The sequence below is a fragment of the Thunnus maccoyii genome, chromosome 20 (assembly GCF_910596095.1).
Source record: "Thunnus maccoyii chromosome 20, fThuMac1.1, whole genome shotgun sequence".
NCBI lineage: Eukaryota > Metazoa > Chordata > Actinopteri > Scombriformes > Scombridae > Thunnus > Thunnus maccoyii.
This window is the reverse complement of record NC_056552.1, coordinates 4,941,495-4,960,662: the sequence shown is the minus strand read 5'-3', so window position 1 is coordinate 4,960,662 and position 19,168 is coordinate 4,941,495. Positions and strand designations below refer to the sequence as shown.

Genomic DNA, 19,168 nt, shown 5'->3' with positions numbered 1-19,168 from the left:
CTTCTAAAAAGAGAAGATGATTTTGCTTCCTGCCAAAGCCATTAATGAAACATGACAGGTAGCTTGGCACCATCATCTGGAAGCATTAGAGAGCTCTGTTTATATTCAGAGTTCCTATAGGAAGTGAGCTGAAGTCTGACTTTGACGTGACACTTGGAGGACTGTGGCAGGTTTACTAGATTAACGCTCGATGCCTTCAGGCAACTCGAGTAAGTAAGTGATTCTCTGTAAGAGGACACAGTGATACAGACACGAGATGTTTGCTACTTCCTGTCAGAAACATCGGACAAGATTAATAAGTTACATGTATGGACACGTCCAGCATGTGATTTGCTCTCAACTTGTCAATCAAAGCAATGTTGTCAACAGATTGGGCTTTTCTACAGGCAGACTGAAAAATGAGCTTACATTTGATTCAAAACTTCAGTCGAGGAGCCTCCAATGTTGTCAATCGTATGATCCTCCCTTCTTTTTCCCACAGCGTCGTTGTACACAGAGAAACGCAAGAAAACAGCACACCGGGCTATGAAGACCTATTCGTTAGCTCCGCTAAATGTATGCAAATGTATGCTCTTTAACTTTATTTTACAGTATTAGTTGCACTTTTTGTGAATAATATTGGACAATGATGACATATGACTATGAATCACTCATCAGCATAGGGAAATAGTGAACTCACCACTTTGTAAACCCTCCCCCTGCCGAGTCTGCTACCTGGCCAGTTGAGGTCAAATGTAAACATTGGAGTAAACATCGAGGAAACAAGCTATGATCCCAACCACATAGACAAGCAAGACCATCTGTGTCCATCTCAACATCGGAGAATAAATCCGAGGTAAACGTGGAGGGATTAAACACAAGCTGCCATCCTGGCGACATTGATCTTCTCTGCCAAGCATCTTGCTAGCTAATGTACAGCTTTGGATAATAAACTGGAAGACCTCCCCGCCCCCATCAGTTTCCGACAGGATATCAGGAACCGCAATGTCCTTTGCCTAAATCCTGGGATACCAGACAGCCCCATTCAACCAGGTGAGTCTTTTTCTGTATCCCAATCTGACAGCACAGAGGACTCTGGCGAGAAAGAAGGAGGAGGTGCTTTATGGTGAATAAGGATTGGCGTGACAGTGGGAATGTTAAAATGCTATCCCATTCCTGCTCAGCTGATCTGGAGTTCTGGTCATTATCACAGCGGTCTAAATCCTGTCGCAGGCGAGTACAGAGGCTGCCCTGTCGGATCTTTGCAAAGACCTGAACTGCTCACAGACTGGTAATCCTGATGCTGCGCTCATTGTTGCTGGAGACTTCAATCAGGCTAACCTCAAGAGGGTGGACTTTGGGAAGAAACAGGGAAGGAACTACGCCCCCTTAATATCAACGTCTCCTCTGTGGAGAGGGTGGACAGCTTCAAGTACCTTGTTGTACCTTAGTGTTCACATCATTGAGAGCGTCTTGACGGGGAACATCACAGCACCAAACAGGACCACAAAGCCCTGCAGAGAGTGGTTCATTTGGCCAAACATACAATAGGAGGTGTTCTACCCTGCCTAAAACATATTTACACCAGGTGCTGCAAGAATGAGGCTAGGAGGATCCGAACCACCTGGATAACGGCCTTTTCTCCCTCCCCTGAGAGGCTCAAGATGAGCTTCTACCCTCAGGCCACGAGGATCTTCTACTTAAACAGCTTCAGTTCGATTTAAGCTCATTTTAATGAACAAATTGAAGGAACTGGCAGGATTGCATTTCACTGTGATACCGCTCTGTACCGTATATGATTACATGTGACAAATATACTTGATTGACCGCTAGAATTTAGGAACAATAATGACGATGAAGGGACAGGATGCACAACACAATGCTCTGCCTTCCTTTTCCATCAACCTTCTATATCTATCAAAATTAGGATGCCGTCAGGTTGTTTTTACACAAAACTTAGTTTGTTTTCAATCAAAGTCCGCTAAACTTATGAATGAAATCCTGGCAGTTCGACTGTAGTTAATATACACTCAAATTCAGCTGGAGCCTCCCTCAAAGCTGTGTCAGTGTGTTTACATGCTTTCTACAGTCAGCTGATTTCTTAACTGACATATCAACAACAAACCTGAGGTCTCACTTATAAAACAGTGCGTAGGATCCAAACTACAAGTTTACTTGTGCACATGTGTCTGCATGAATGTATGTATTTTTCTCTTTATAAATCACAGTCCAAAATGTGCGCACATGGATTAGCCTCATATGCCGCCCTCTACACGCCAACATTCAACCATAAATAGTCATTGCAAAAGCCTTTATGAATATTGATGTACATGTGTTCCTTTCTCCGAATCAATCAGTCTCTCCCTCTTGAGACGCCTGTCCAATCAGTGTTGAGAGTCGATGCATCGGGCCCTCTAGCTCGTCACATGCTCTCTGGCAGCAGAAGAGGAGGAACCGCCAGAACAACCACATACACATTCAATAAACATTCCTGTGGATGGTAAAGTCAGACATCTCTGGTTAAGTTCTTACTGGGCACCCTGCAGTAGGCCAGTAGTTAACCAGTTTTAAGTAGTTTTTGCACCGTGTGATGATGTTGGGGTTGTGGGGACACTGACTGACCACTGCACAGTGTAGTATTGATAGTGTGTATTTCTGCGGTGTTGGTAGTCAGCGAGCTACTGTCAGACTCACTAGAAGCACATTTATGTCTCTTTGAGAGAGTTTCTGTGTTGCAGCTGGGCTACAATCTCCTGATGTGTTTGGTGTCACACGTAGTTATAGCCCTGCTGCTTTATCACAGTTAAGGTAATGTTACTGCTCTGTACTGCAGCAGCCGCTACTGCAGTTGTGGTGGGGGTGGAGGTGGGGGGGGCGATCAGTGGTACAAAATACATCTTGGGTCTTCCCTATTACATTGCTGTCAGGGAGGGCAGGAAGATTCAGCTAACTGAAGCTAATTTTGAGCAGAAAAACATTTTGAAAACACAATATGCGTAAAAAACTCACTGTATTAACATCACATGCCAACAACAATCAATGTGATTATGTGAACAGGGCAAAAAAATAAATGGACTATAGAGGCAGTGGTCTGACCTGGCGCCCGCAGCTTGGCCTGGCTGGACGAACGGGCCAGAGGCAGGCTCTGGCGAAGCCGGTTCATCCGGTTAAAGCCGATGGGGATATCAGGCTCTGACATGGTCTCCAGATTTTCAGCTGACGCAAAGGATACCCTGCTGGCCTGGTCAGCAAGAGCCGGCTGTGTTGGGCTGAGTCGTGTCACACGTGGCGTGCGAGTCTGTGAGACACAAGATTAGAAGTTAGAGGGGAGAAAAACAAACAGGTAGAGGCACTGATGAAGAAAGAAAACACACATTTATCTCTACTGTGATGACAATACAGTAATCAATGAGCTGGCACATAAAAAAAACATAGAACACATGAACAAAGGCAAAGAAAATGGCTTCAGGAAATCAATGAAAGAGACAAAACGACTAAAAAAGAAAGCTTTTGCACAGGGGCACAGACAAAATACACAGTTTACCTCAGACGAAGCAGCCTTTACCATCTTCCTCTACCAACAGAAGCTCAAGAAAAAGGAAGCTGAGTCCCGAGAATAAAATAAGAGCACTGCAGACAGAGCAGAGCAGCACAGCCCGCCAGGTTAAACAAAGCAACTCCAACCAACATCAGAGTCAAAATAAGCCCTGAATGTCCTCAGAATGTCCACCTGCATTAACACTGACGGAGACACAAAAACTATCGAACAATGGTTTAATTAAATTTTCAGAAGTGGAGAGTGGAGTGTGTAGAAGCGATGACAGAAAGTGGGCAAGCGGCAGCGGCTGCAGAGGGAAACGTCTCTGAAGAAAGATAAAATAAACGGTTGTTATCCTGCAGCGTGGAGGAAGCGCAGTGGCCCGAGCAGACGACAACGAGCTGGTTTCAACTGTTCCGTAAATTGAGCAAACGCGAGCGCTGTGATGCTAATGACCACAATAAAGCCTCAAACTCAATCTCGACAGTCTCTGTCTCTGTAAATGCAGATTACCACTGATATTTCACCTGTCCAATTTGAACCGCTGGGGAGCCCAAATTGCGAAGGACCTCTCATTATAGCTCTAGCAGGAGCTGCTGCAACAGGTTAGCTTTTAATGAATCCTTACTGACAGACATTTTCCAGCCCAAAGAATACAGTAATGAGCTCCCACAGTGCTATGTGAAGCCAGCTCCGATTGCCTTATGCATCTGTGGTCTTTGCTTAGTCCTCACAAACGCTATATATCGCTGCCGTTTGATTTCTTGAGGCTACGACAAGCCGAGAGCATGCAGGCACGGCACTCAGCCATGCATGTGTACGCAAACATGTAGGAAACGCTAACGTTCACGTCAAAAGACAGATAAATATGAGGGATAAAATTGCACAGCAGACACACATGCATGCACGCATACAATCTGTCGCACTTACTTATCTCTCTCGGGGTTTTTTTTGCTCCTTCTACATTAATAGTTGTTTTGAAAACATACACATGCACCCACACACACACACACACACACACACACACATCTCTCAATGCTCACAACAGCCTGAAAGATTATGTGTGCTGCCTCTCATATGTTTGGAGATTTATGCCTCGGAGCGCGCCTGTCAGCCAGAAGCCGCACACCTTCTGCCTTTCAACCGCGAAGAAGAAGAAGCGAGGACCGAGCTACTGAAGAGAAAAGGATGCAGAAACCAGGAATTAAAAGGTTTGTGTTTAGTGGACTGTGAAGAAAAGGAGGAAAAAAAAAAGAAAGAGAGAGCAGACAGAGGGTTAGGAAGAGAAGCTCATACACGCAGGAGAAATGAAACATGGAGGAAGAAGAGATAAACAGGGCAGGACAGAGGAGAGCAGCTCAAAGATGGATGAAGGAACAGATTCTCTAACTAGTTTCCATTTTCTCTCAGATCTGCTGCAGGATGTTAAAAGAGAGAGAGAGACAGAGAGAGAGAGAGAGAGAGAGAGCGAGAGAGAGAGAGGAGGCAAAGTTGGCTGCACGCTTAACGAGACTATTTTATTTTCCACAGAAACGGTCAATAAACCTTCCCACAGAATCTCTCGGTGGACCTCCTTCGTCTCACACTCTCTCCAAGCGATCATTCAGAAGTCGGTCATTGCAGTTATCATATTATAAGAGACTTGGGTTGCAGGGAAATAGTCAATAAAAATCACCACGAGAACACTCGTACATTGATTTAATTCATAAATTTAATGGAATATAGTGTGAATATGTGATGACCGATGTAAATGAAATTGATTTTGAGTAACGTCAAAGTCTCATGAAAGCTAGAAAATGTCAAAGAGGTTTGTATTGTTTGCATTGCATCCGTGTAAAAGTTCAGTAATGCTATATCTTCCCTACTCCATTCATCTTACCTTATTTGACTGATAGAAAAATGATTTCTGGCGTATAAACGTAGCATCAAACACTCAATAATCATCTTTAAGTCCTGAAGGAAAAGGTGCTGTCTGAATACTGAGAGATAACATCAGAGGGAGTTTTAATGAGAGCAGACTGTGGAAACCCTTCCACATTACGATGTCACTGTTGCTAATGAAGTGAGATGTTCTGGTTGTGGTAAATTCATCAGACGGTGTCCCAGAGGAGTCGATTATTTTATACAACAGCCTTGTTGTTATCGATGTGAGAACCCACCTCTAATCACGTCCAACACTACTGCTGTTGAAATTAGATATTTTATCTGTTGTAATCTGTGTTCTGCTCTTTATTGGATTCGGTAAGTTTACCTGAGTTAGATGGTTAGTCTTGTTGCTTGTCAAAGTTTTTCCGATAGCAATCATCCCAATTAATTAACGTTAGAAAGACATGAAGCTAATGATCTTTTTATTATTTATTTATGAAGGTGTGCTTGCTCTTCTCATGATTTTCAAAGTATTACTTCCTACGAATATACATCAATCTAATTTTCTGATGCTGTCTTTCCATATCATGTGGTATAAATACACTGTCTCTGAGGTAAAAAACAAAACACTATGCCAACACCTTCATTGGATTCTTTGTTTTTCAGCATATTTCTGTTATGATTTATGTGTGAGCGTCTGACCATCTTTATAAAGTTGACCTCATGTTATTACTTTGCAGCGCCAGCGGTCATTTCAGTGTAATTATTTAGATTTGAGGAACAGATTTAATGTGAGGGAGATCTTCCACACTTGATGCTCCTCTCACTATAGAATGGAAAGTAATTATAAAATCAGTGAAAGTTGCAGGTGAAAGGTTGATCCATTTATATTACTTTGGCTAATAAAAGCATTATAGGTCGGGTTATAGCGCTATGACATCAATGAGGTTTGGAGAAAGTGTCTCACAGACACACAGATGCTTAAAATCCCAGCATACTGCCAGTACTGTTCCCAGGAAACAGGAGCAGGTTTTGGTGAGAAACCCGGATGATCTCAATCCCCAGTATTCAACCCCAATGTGGGGTTTGTGCTAACTAGCTCAACCCTGGAACACAAACTACAGAGGTGTTAGGTCAAACCATGATCTTTAGGTCGCATTTAGAGGCTAAAAATATAATTTCCATTGGTAAACAAGTATTCAGTGGGTGAGGATAGAGAGGGAGTCTCAGTGTTTTTGCGTGAGGGTGACTCACGCTGAGTCAGTATGATATCATGAATGTGGCCAAGATCCTTTTGCATGCTTCTCATTTTAAAATGAGTCAGTCAGCCAAAGAGCATTTAAAGTCAGCTACAGGATGAGTTTCTAACCAACCCATGAGAGGTAACGTTAATTAGCTACAGCTGATAAAATCTGTCAGCTAGAGTTGTCATTTTAGCAGCAAAACCCAGGACCTGTTTTCTACAATATTCAAGTGATAAATCTAAATGTGACGCTAAAATGCAAAGCTTGACAGACGCAGCAAATTAATTAAAGGGGAAGGAACTTTATGATGTGACCATTAATATTATACTGTAAAGCAAACCTACAAATGTCTGGATTACTTTAACATCATACATCAGTAGAGTCAAAATTAAGGCTTCAACTAACTATTATTGTCATTATCGATTAATCTGCCAATAATTTTCTCAATCAATTAATCATATAGTCTTTAAAAACGTCAGAAAACAGTGATAAATGTGTATCACAAATCCATACAGCATGAGTCTAATGTTTATTCTGACCAAAACTGACCCATAAACCATAAACTGACCCAATTTACTATCAGACCAAGAAAAGCAGCAAATTCTCACTTTTGAGAAGCAGTGACAAAGAAAAATGACAAGCAATTACTCAATTACAAAAATAGTAGCCAATTATTTATATCATTATATACACTAAACATTTCAGCTCCAGACAACATATATTGTACAGTCAACTTAGATGCATCATAGCAACGTGTGACAACTCTGTAAAATAAGTACATATTCAACCATAAAGGAATCTCTGAGTCCAAAGTGACAAATTTCTATTCTTTTCAGTGCAAAGCATCACACCTGTGTTTGATTTTAATATCTCGAGGGAATGTGTGTGTCTACAGCACAAAGCACACTCATGCAGTCATCATACCAAATAATGGATGCCACAAAGGTCTCTGAAGTTGAACCAACTGCTACAAAGTGTGCATAAAACATCAGTTTCCTCTGCAATTGGGAAGTGCTGAGTAAATTCACTCTGGAAAATGTCTATTTATATTTTCTTGCATAAAAGCTTCAGTGAATTCCATGAGGGCTGAACAGTCATGAAAGACTGTGATAAAAAAATAAAAAATCTACATCCCATTGAATTCTGAGGCTTGAAATTGAATTGTAATCAGTGGACGGCAATGAAAAGAGGTGTATAATTGTATAAAATCACTTGTTCCAGCTTTCTGTCTGATTGTTCAACAATAGAACTGAAAGTTTCCATTAATATAGAAAACATGCATGAGTCCATTTGGCATTATTACATTGTACTGCCAACAAACATTTATTTTGTTTGTTGGGTTCATCATTGAGTGTGATTTCATGTTTTTATTTTAAAGGACAAGTTCACAATTTTTCAAGTGTGTCTTAAAACAACAGTCAGGTGTCCATATGAACAGTGAAAGAGGTTTTCCTCGCTGTAATCATTCCTCCTGTTCACACTGGCTATTAAAAGATCCTTCAAATGTGCTTTCAATTAGGGATGTGCAGAGAGCTCAGTATTTGTATTTGTATCTGTATTTGTTGAGGCAGCGAAATTATTTGTATTTGTATTTGCATTTGAAGAAAAGTGGAAAGAGGTTTAAAAATCCTATTTTTGTTTTTATTACGCTTTTAATTTTAGAAAATTAAAGTGTTACAATAAGTGTTCATGAATAAACTACCTTATGAAGGAGGTCCCCACACTGGGTCTTGAACTGGAGTCTCCCAGATCATAGACGACTGCGCTGACTACTGAGCTAAAACTTTATTCATCGCCTCATTGCAGACAGACCTCTACCTATCAAATATTTTTTTAAATATTTGTATGAAACAAATATTTGTAAAACACACATTTGTGCTTTGTCGAATAATGTATTTGTATTCAGGCACACCCCTACTTTCAATGTAAGTGATGGAGGTCAAAATCCATAGTGTTTCCACACAGTCATTTAAAAGTTGATGTGAAGCTTATATGAGGCTTCAGCAGTCTGAGTTAGTCATGTCAAGTGGATATCTGACACATTTACAGTCTTTTTAGCATCAAATTCCCTCTTTGTGTTTCCCTGTTGAGCTGCAGGTGGAAGTATAGTAACAAAAAGAGGGACTTTGGCACTAAAAAGACTAACGTTCAAAGATATCTACTTGATTTGACTCATTTGGATGCTGAAGCTTCATATTAGCTTCAGATAAACTTTTAAATACATTTTTAAGAGAAGGAGGACTGTGGATTTTGTCCCCCATCACTTCCATTGTAAGTGTATTATGAAGGGATCTTCTAATGGTCAGTATGAACAGGAGGAATGATTACAGCAAGAAAAACATGTTTCAATGTTTATTTGGGCTCCTGACTCCCATCCTTTTATATATTTGAGTACATAAGCAGCGTCCTGTCTCACAAAATCATCACAACCGAGATGGTGTTGTACAGTAATTGCAATATTGTTTTGGTAAGATGTGAAAAGTGAAAAACGCATTCAATTTCTGTTTTTTCATTTCAACATCACAGACTGTAATTACAAGATTCAAACAGATAGCCAAGAATGCTTCTGCTGAGTGCGACACCGAATCAAATGCGGTTTTATTATGTACATGAAATTCGATATAATAATTCAAATGAGATTTTACTCAACTAGTCTTTTTTTTTTTTTAACCGTAACAATTAAACAGATGGCTGCATACATTAGCGGCCTCTTCCTAGAACAAACACAGAGAGCAGTTCAAATATCATCCAGTCTGGCAGAGCTGCTGCTGCACTGATGATAATCAGTGCAAACAACCTCAACAGCAACAACCTTGAGCCAACAAAGCAGCACAATCCTTTTTTTAAACGGGAGACTGGAAAACACCTCGGTTCTAATTACATCATTATAAGTAGCTTCTAACATCTGGCAGATGTGTCATGAGTGAGTGGCGGCTACTGGAGTACGGACACATTATGTGGAGAGGGTTGGTGAAGTGGAGGCACTGAAATGAGAGCATAACCACAGCCGTTCAACAAAAATAAAATTGACTTTTTTGACAATCCATTAAATTTACGCAGTCATTTATGAAGTAAAAGTGCCAAAAATGCTCTTATTCCAGCTTCTCAGATGTGATGATTTGCTGCTTTTCTCTGTTTTATATAATCTTAAATAAATGAATATCTTGAAGACATCAGATTTGGAGACATTGTGATGGGCGTTTTCACTATTTTCTGACATTGTACAGAATAAAAAGATTAATTAATTACACAAACAAATATTCAACAGATTAATACATAGTGAGAATAATCATAAACAATGTCACATGTAGCTAACGGATAAACCACCATGAAGTCAGACAAGGTGATATTATTATTAATATTGTTTAATAATATAAATAAATGATATAAATATCCTCTGGCTGAATCCATTAGAAAGTGGCAGTGAATTATGAACAGCTGATGCCTTTGAGGAGATTCTGCAGATTAATATTAAATATCATCTTCCATTATGTACAGCTGACCCTTACCTCTACTTCCTGGATCTTATTTAGAAGCATGAAAACAGCTTCATTTACTCTTTGGTTCCATTAGCTCCTCTGCTTGACACCGTGATATGAAACATCTTTAGAGGCGTGTTGCGTATTAATCCACAGCTCTCTCTATTGCTTTTTAAACTCAAACCTGCATCTTTCACATCTCTCTTTCAAATCTTCGACAGCAGACTCGTCCTTCGCTGAGTGTTATGACTCCACCTTTCAAGCACCGATTGGCTACTTCGACGCTGATTTCCCACCAGATAACACACAGGGTCTTGACTGATGAGGCAGCTGTGCGCAGCTGTATACGCCCCCCCCCCGACTCACACAGCTGCCACACCCCCCTGAACTGTGAGATTCCATGGGCATTATCACGACGAAACCGTGGCATTCCTTTCCAGTGAGACTTAAAATTGAGAGAGCATCTGTTTATAGACATATTTCGCTTATAAAATCCTGTGTTACATAATATGAATTGGCATCGACAACACAGCCGTCACTGAATGAGAAACGTCAACAGACAACAATAACCTGAGGGAGGAGAGGCAGGTGAGGGAGGTGAGGAGCACATGACACGTTCGCTCGGGAGCTGCCCGATATAGCCACAGTCTTGTTCCATTTCCCACTGAGCAGCTCCAGAGGAACAGCTGGGGGTTAATTGTCTTGAACAAGGGCACTTGTTTTAGAAAGAAAGGAGGGAACCCTCTTGTTCACTTTCCTGCCCAAACAGTCCCTGCTGAACTCGTGTCAGGCAGAGTTGGAGTATTTTGATAAGATGTCGTCTTACACTTGTGGGTCACTGTGCAATGATGGGTTTTGACCTTGATATCTCCAGGCAGTGTGTGTGACCTCTGTGACCTCCTGTTTTTTTGTTGTTGTTTTTTTACTGTATTTGTTTAAAGAAAAAACACAAAGAAAACCACCACAGACCATTAAAGCCAAGTCCACAGTGTAAATACAGCCTCCAGTGAAAGATAATTGTCTTTCACATGAAATCAAGTGGGAACTCTTCTTTCTATTATTGGTTTTCACCAAATTCAACCTTATTAACGTGTAGTCTGCCAAGCAAACCTTGCAGTCTTGGCAGATGGCAGTGAAATGTCAATAAGTGATTCTGGGCACGTGCCTAAGCGCAGTGCCAGCCCGACTAGCCAGTCGGGAGACCACTGCAGCAGTCGTCCTCCTAAGCCTTTTAGTGGTGAAAAACACTCGGGCTATTCTCCCAGTCAGATTGGGGAATAGCGATTTTCCACCGTGCATCATATCAACAGCCAAACAGCACAAGGGCGACAAAAGCAGCTGTCTGAATGGGTTAGAGTTGAGCTAGCTCACTGGGACAAATATGGCGGGGGAAGTCTGGGGAAGCCGCTCTGTATAGAAAATGTCCTGGTCACAGTCTGGACGTGAGACACGTGAACCACAGATGAGCGCCTTGCAGAGCTTAAAGGCTCCCCGACGTGACACAAATCCTTTGTAAAAGTAAAATAAAATAAAAAAGTAATAATAATCCTTTCTGAAAAAAGTTTTGTCACGGATATTTGCAGATGACTCTTTTCATCATCATCATCATCATCATCATCATCATCAACATCATCATCATCATCATCATCATCATCTTACCATACTGTCCAAGATAGCTGAGTAAAGAATCACATAATAGTTTTTACAGTACAGTTTGGAGAAAAGAGTTAATTGTAACGTACATGCTCCCAAAATTGGAGCAAAAACATATTTTATCAACTGTAGAGCCCGACTGATATACACATATAATAAACTGTTGTTTTAGAGTTGGACTAGAGTCAGATTGATAAATATATAAAGATATATACATATATACACAACCCCTTGACAAATAACAAATTTTAGTGATTTTTTAATTGAAAAACTGTAAACACAGCCTCTCTAGGATATGAGGGAAAAAACAATATTTTCAGCAAACATTAATGAATAGATACTTTTTATGTCATGTACTGAACAAAAAAAAAATTAAATAAAAACATCATTATGGCATGTGAAAAAATTTGGGCAGCCTACATAGTCGGTACTTAGTAACATCCCCTCTGGCAGATATCAGCTTATAAACACTTTCTGTTGCCAGCTAGAAGTCTTTCAGTTCTTGTATTTGGGATTTTCTCCCATTCCTCTTTTCAAGAGGCTTCTATTTCTGCAATAATATTGGGTTGACTTTAATGCACAGCTCTTTTAAGATCTACCCACAGATTTTCAATTATGCTAAAGTCAGGGGGGACTGTGAGGGCCATTCCAAAACCTTCGTCTCTTGAGGTAGTCCATGGTGAATTTTGAGGTATGTTTAGGATCATTATCCTGTTATAGAAGCCATCCTCTTTTCAGCTTCAGTTTTTCTTTTTTTTTTTTTTTTTTTACAAACAGTGTGGTGTTTGCTTCCAGAATTTGCTGGTATTTAGTGGAATCCATTCTTCCCTCCACCCGCGCGAAGTTTCCTGTGCCACTGACTGCAAAACAACCCCAAAGCATGATAGATCCACCTCCATGTTTAACAGTTGGCAAGGCGTTCTTATCATGAAATGCTGCTCCTTTTTTCTACAAACAACATACCTTTGCTGATTGTGGCCAAAGATTCTATTTTAACTTCATCAGTCCACAGCACTTGTTTCCAAAACCCGTCGGGCTTCTGTAGATGTTCTGTTGCAAACTTCTGCCGTTGGATTTTATGATGAGGATGCATGTAAGGTTTTCTTCTACTGACTCTTCAATGACGGTCTTGTTTGTGGGTACATCACTGCACACTGCACCCCCACTCCTGAGTCCTGCAGGTTTTTTACAGTCAAACAGGGGTTTTGATTTGCCTTTCTGACCAGAATACGAGCAGTTCTCTACGAGAGGTTTCTTGGTCTTCCAGATCTCATCTTGACCTCCACAGTTCCCCTAAACTGCCGTCTCTTAATTAAATTTCGTCCTGTGGAAACCGCAAGCTGACAACGCTTTGCTATCTTCTTGTACCCTTCCCCTGCATTGTGGGCATCAATAACTTTTCAGATTCTTATCTATTTAGAGGAACTCATGGTTGCTGAGTGTTCACACACGGTTTGAAGAGTCAGAGTATTTGTAAAGCTTTGAAAGTGGCACCGGCTGACATTTCCTAATGACAACTGTTGACATGCCTCAGGCCTAATGAGCTGATACATCTCTCCAGTTAAAAAATCACCAAAATATGTTATTTGTCAAGGGGTGCCCAAACTTTTGCATACAACTGTATTACAAACCAGGAAAATCAATCCTCTTAAGGCTGCAGCTAATGATTACTTTCATTCACAGCATCTTCTTGATTAATTAATTAACTGTTTGGTCCATAAAATGTAAGAAAATAGTGACGATGATGGTATGAGTTTGCTTGTTTTGTTGGATCAACACTTCCAGACTAAAGATATCACCTTAGTATATTTGAGGAGGAGACAATTACGTGTTTACATGTTAGGTGAGTACTGCTGTAACACCAGCTCCTACAGAGAGTGATGCATTATGGGTTATTTGTAGTCTTAATGTTGCTAGGCTAGCAGGTTTCTTCAAGTCTGTTTATAGTGAGTCTGTTAGAGTCAGTCAGCACTAAAAGTGTTTGGTTACCTCAGTTTAACCTGTAGGAGTTTCTGAAGGCTTGTTTATCGTGTTTTTCTGCCACTGAGGAAATAAATTCATAATGAGTGAGAATAATTCCGAAATGTTTCTCGACATCTTTACTGCAGAAACAAACTGCGGACTAATATGTCAAGGATTACTGCTGTCACAGGTGAAGAAGAGAACTTACATTGATGTACTTTTACAGGAGAAAATTTTTCAATGATGGGGACCCACTTCTCCTTGGATAAATAGTATCTTAGTGTAATTTTCCCAACAGCTGAAAATAGTCACTAACAAATGCATAGTTTCCTCTTGTTTGAGTAATGTCTGTTAAAAGCTACAGTGTCCAGCTGTTTTAGGAAATAACTGAGCCCTTTAAAACATGTCGTTTGAGCCGTGCAGAAAGTACGGAGCTCATCTTATGGTCAGAGTCGTCTTATGTTCGAGCCAATAAATTAAGTTTATTATTACAAAAGACAAAGGAAAGCTGCAAATCCTCTTAATTGGAAAGCTGAAGCTACAAAATATTTGGCTTTTTTGCTTTAAAAAACTATTATACTCGTTCTAAATCTGCCACTGATCAATCATCTGTCTCATATTTCTAAGTCATCACACCTCTGTGTATTACATGTCAAGAAGACAAAGCTCTTATCCTGGCTATGATATAATATGTTAATGTGTAATGTAAAGCAGTACTGTGTATGATGGTATATTACATTATAAGGAGAGAGGATACCCCTTACAAACTACAACCCAGTGATACCCCCCTTTAATTAACCCTCTATCTGCTTTGTCACTATGGTTACATTAACAAACAAGAAAAAATCTCACAAGCAATAGGCTCCATTATAATGCCCTCGGAAATGAAGATGGCTGGTGAATAATTGGAAAACTGGAGGCAACTTCAATAGGATCCCCTTTCCCAAGTTTAAACCCACAGTATGGTACATTCATCCAAATTCAGCACTGAGGCGAAGAGCGAAGACAATAGACCGTGATTACTTTGGCCACTCCAGACAAAAAGACAAGAGCACAAGAGACGCAAAAATGGAGTATTAATATTTGTATAAGTGAGGCTGGGAGCAATGAAAAGGAGATAATTATGCAGCACTCGGCTCCATTGTGTTTTTGACACTGTCAGTGGCAACAGCAGCAGCAGCAGGCTGGTGTATGAATCTATGTTCACCCCCATGGGCAAGCTCACAATCCCTTCTTTTTGTTTGGTTTGAGGATGTTGGGGAACATGCAAGAGGGAAATGTGTGTAAATATACACACACACACATTTCATCCATATTTACAGTTTCCATGACCACTGCATTGGAAGTCCATGTGTGCATGGAAATGCCTGCATGCCTGTGTCTAACATAATTGTTTGCTAATCTATGATGTGTTTTTGCAATGTGGGTATCAGCCATGCCTGTGTGTGCATTTAGTGAGCTGGCAAACCAATGAAACATCAAAGCAGAGCAGCGGGGGGACTACGGTATTAAACACACACACACCCTCACACACATGAGCACAGCAGTGCACTGCTGCAGGGGTTTCTATTGCATCAGAAGAGGAGGCGAGACTCCCCGACTCCCTGAGAGGAAGGGGAGCGATAACCAATCCTGTACGAGCTGCAGACCAGCAACAAATGGGGTGAATTGAAAAAAAGCCAGCGAGTGTGTGTGTGTGTCACCAGCTAAACTGAGAAGGCAGTGAGAAAATTGCTGCTACTGTATATAACGAAAAGGAACACATGACCTTTGTTACGTCTGGCTATGTTTGTTTTTTTTTTCTATCTGCTATACTCCCGTCTCTCTTGCAATTTCAGTGAGATTACCTGATAAAATAAAGGTTGTATATATAAATGCAAAAATATCTTGTGGAGGAATGTTGTTCATCCCTCCAATAGAGTTCCACAGACTTGGCGAGGAGTGCTGAAGCTGTTCTGGAGGCTGGACTGACTCCTTACTGAAACACATCATGTTGGTTTTTCCTTGAATTTGTCACCCATCTGTATATAGAAATGTCCCCTGCAAGTCAAAACCCAGGGCTTCATCCTGCTCTGCACGCTTCGTTTGCAATGGTTTTTTCTACCTTGCTGGTGAGCTGATGTCGGCTCGCATGCCCATAAACAGCAGTCTGTTTCGTAGCCTTTGTTGCTAATGTTTTTGTTTTGGTTGCCTTGTCCACTCTTGGATTTTGGCTCGAACTGGTACTGGATTAGAGAGGTTGACATTTCTAGTAAAGAACGAGAAAAAGTAGTGAAATCCTGCTACTAGTTTGTTTCAGGGTTTGTTGAAGTAGTTTCCCGAGGGGCAGCTTCCTGAAGCTGGCCAATCAGAACAGAGTGGGCTCATCAGGAGGGGGGCCTAAAAGAGACAGGAGCTAAACCGGCCTGTTTCAGATGGAGGCTGAACTGAGGGGCTGCATAAAGAACCAGTATAAGATAAATAAGGAGTTTTTAACTGTAAATCATGCAAAGATATTCTAGTTGACCCCCAGAATATAAATATGGACCTGGAAATGTGCAGAATATGTTCCCAGTATGAGTTAAAATTTAGTTTTTTAAACTGTAAATCATGCAAAGATATTAGAGAGTCCCAGATTAAAAATATAAACCTGTAAATCGTTAAAAAATCAGATGAAAAGACCAACGACAACAATATGTTAGTCCGTCTCTCAATACTTTATAACTTCTCTACTCTGTCTGTGACGCTCAGCTCAGAATTCATTTGTTCCTACTGAAAAAATAAAATAGTTGTCAAATATGTTGTTTAATTTTTTAAAAAGGGCTCAGTGATTTCCTACAGCAGCTTGTCACTGTAGTTTTTAGTGGGTGTTACTCAAACAAGAGGAAACTAGGACTATTTTCAGCTGTGGTATTAATACACGTTTAGGGTGCTAGCTTTACAGGTTAGCCAGCTCTGTAACTGTTTTATGAAAACCCACAGTATAAAAAGATTTATTAATTGATACTTTTTCATCCTTTTATGTATATTTAATGCTTTTAAATTTAACTGCATAGATTTTTTATTGGTGTAGCGTCATCTTACATTTTTACTTAGCTTACTTAGTCACTAGCCTGTTATTTGGATAGCTGTTAAAATGCTTAAATGTTTAAATTTGTAACCTTATTCAGCGAGATGCTTATATGTTATAAATAAACTACAGTCTATGTTCATGGTAATGAAGAAACATGTCACCCAGTGGAACAGTGTGACTCATTGATGTGTTTCTAATGGAGCTCTATGGCACAGAGGAATAAGATACATCACTGTATCCAATATATGTTAATATTTTAACATTTTAATAGTGCAAACTGTAAAATATCTATGAATCATGTTGTGTTTCATTTGATTCTACAGAAGCAGCACTTCTATTGTTCCGTTTCAGAGAATCCTTGGCAGTGTTTATATTCGCTGCATCAGCAATGAGCATGCAAGAATCCAGAATATCAAGTAATTTTATGGTTTAAGATGATGTAAGCTGCGGTAAGTGCTCAAGGTCTGCAGATGCACAACACTACAATCTTCCTCACGCTACAGTGAGGTAAGGGTCAGAAGGGTCTGTTCAATGAGCTTAATGTACTAAAGTCTAATGATGCAGTGTGGCAATTTGTTGCTCACAACTGAGCCTTGGTATTAGTTTGTTAAGCTGAGAGGGAAACACTGATATTACATTTTAGGTTGAAATCCACGTTTTGCTTCTCTTAACTGAGCCAGTTGAAAATATTTAATTATTTTTTTTATTTTAAAGGATTGTTGAATACAGATTACATAAATTCTCACATACCTGTAGTGGTATTTAGCCACACAGATACTTTTGGTTTCATTTGCTCTGGTTTTGAATTATAAATTTTCACAGGAACTACTTTCTAGCAAAGAAATAGTCCCCATGAAAATGGTTGACAGTTAGGACTGTGGATCCTCCAGAGTAACAAGTACATTGAAAATATGCATTTTCTCATCAGTTGGATGAACCGACTCCATAAACAAATTCACATGAGCTCAGATGCTCATTATACTCCGTATACCCATAAAACCACACAGACCAGCCATGACAAACAAACATACATTCCTCCCTGTAATTGGTAGGATTACATTCTCACTCGTAATAAACCACACAGCAGCTTGCCCGTTAATTGGTTCACACTCAAAATCTCTCACATGCCCAAATAACACAACTGAAGGAGTAAACACTCCTGACTTTACTAAATGTAGTCCAAACACACCTGGTGTGGACTCACTCAGCAAATTCTGTTTGCGTTACTATTTTCACATAAATAGATTCAAGCTCTGCAGTTTGGAAACTTGAAACCAGTCAGTAGAGCTAAAGCTGTAACCACAAACTATTAAAAAGAGATAACTTGAAGCTGGCACTGACTGATGACCACTAATGGCCCCATTTTCAGATTAACTTGTGCATTTCACATTTCACACTATTTACATCCCAGCCTTGGCAGTGCTTAGTAAAAAAAAATCTGACTCCAACTGAAAATTAGGTTTCATTTTGATTCAATGTGGGCACACCATCAGAGGTACCCGAGTGGTTCAAAAAAATCCTGGAGGCAGACCATGTGTTTGCAACAACGTGGGCTTAAAATTTGGCTCAGGTTTGTTTGCTTCACGTCAGCTAATCCCATCTCCCGTATTTTCTGTCACTAGGTAAAGTAAACGTTGTCATACAGTATGGATTACATTAATATTACCGTAAGAAATAAGAGGGCATGGATAATCTTTCACCACTGACACACACATCACTTTCACAGCTGTCTCCATAACTACACTTGGGACTGCTCAGAAGCTCTTCTTTAGCTAATCAAATAAACCAGGTGTAACTGCCCTGAAGGCTGAAAGCAGTCAAACTTGCAAGTGAGGCAAAGTAAGTACAACTTAACACCTCTGCTGTGCTTGAATTGGAGTAAAAAATGTACATATTGCACAGCAAGCATATGCAGTACTTGGGGGAAGAAATGGATGATGGCGCTAGATGAAACGTCAGGCATCACAATTCATCCTGTGAGAGAAATGAACGTCTGTACCAAATTTCATGGCAATTCAACCAACAGTTGTTGAGACAGATCACTCAAAACCAAAAATGTCAACCTCATGGTAGCACTGGAGGAAATGTCAGCAGATCATCAAAGTCTTTAGGATTCGTCGTCTGGGAACCATGAATGTTTGTACAAAACTTTGATCCTACTTATCAAGAACATTTTGAGATATTTCACAGGATAAGTGAAACATTTGAGCTAGTGGTGGCGCTAGAGGAGAGGACACAAAATCACCAAAGTCACTAGTATTTCAGCTTCTCAGGGCCATGAAAGTTTGTGCAAAGTTTAATGGAAATATGTCTGAGAGTTGTTGAGATATTTGAGTCTGGACTCAAATGGTGGACCAAACAACCCAATGACCATTACTGCTAGCATGACTGAACA

The 19,168-nt window shown here is 40.2% G+C and overlaps 1 protein-coding gene across 10 annotated transcripts in view; it reads right to left on the bottom strand.

Annotated features, from left to right (window-relative positions):
• zgc:114120 (uncharacterized protein LOC619267 homolog) overlaps positions 1 to 19,168 on the bottom strand; it is a 125,555-nt gene that overhangs the window by 38,340 nt on the left and 68,047 nt on the right. For all 10 annotated transcript variants that reach the window (XM_042397301.1, XM_042397300.1, XM_042397308.1 and 7 more), the window contains one exon: positions 3,076 to 3,277. In XM_042397301.1, coding sequence (XP_042253235.1) covers positions 3,076 to 3,277 — 202 coding nt within the window. The remainder of the gene's footprint in view (positions 1 to 3,075; positions 3,278 to 19,168) is intronic.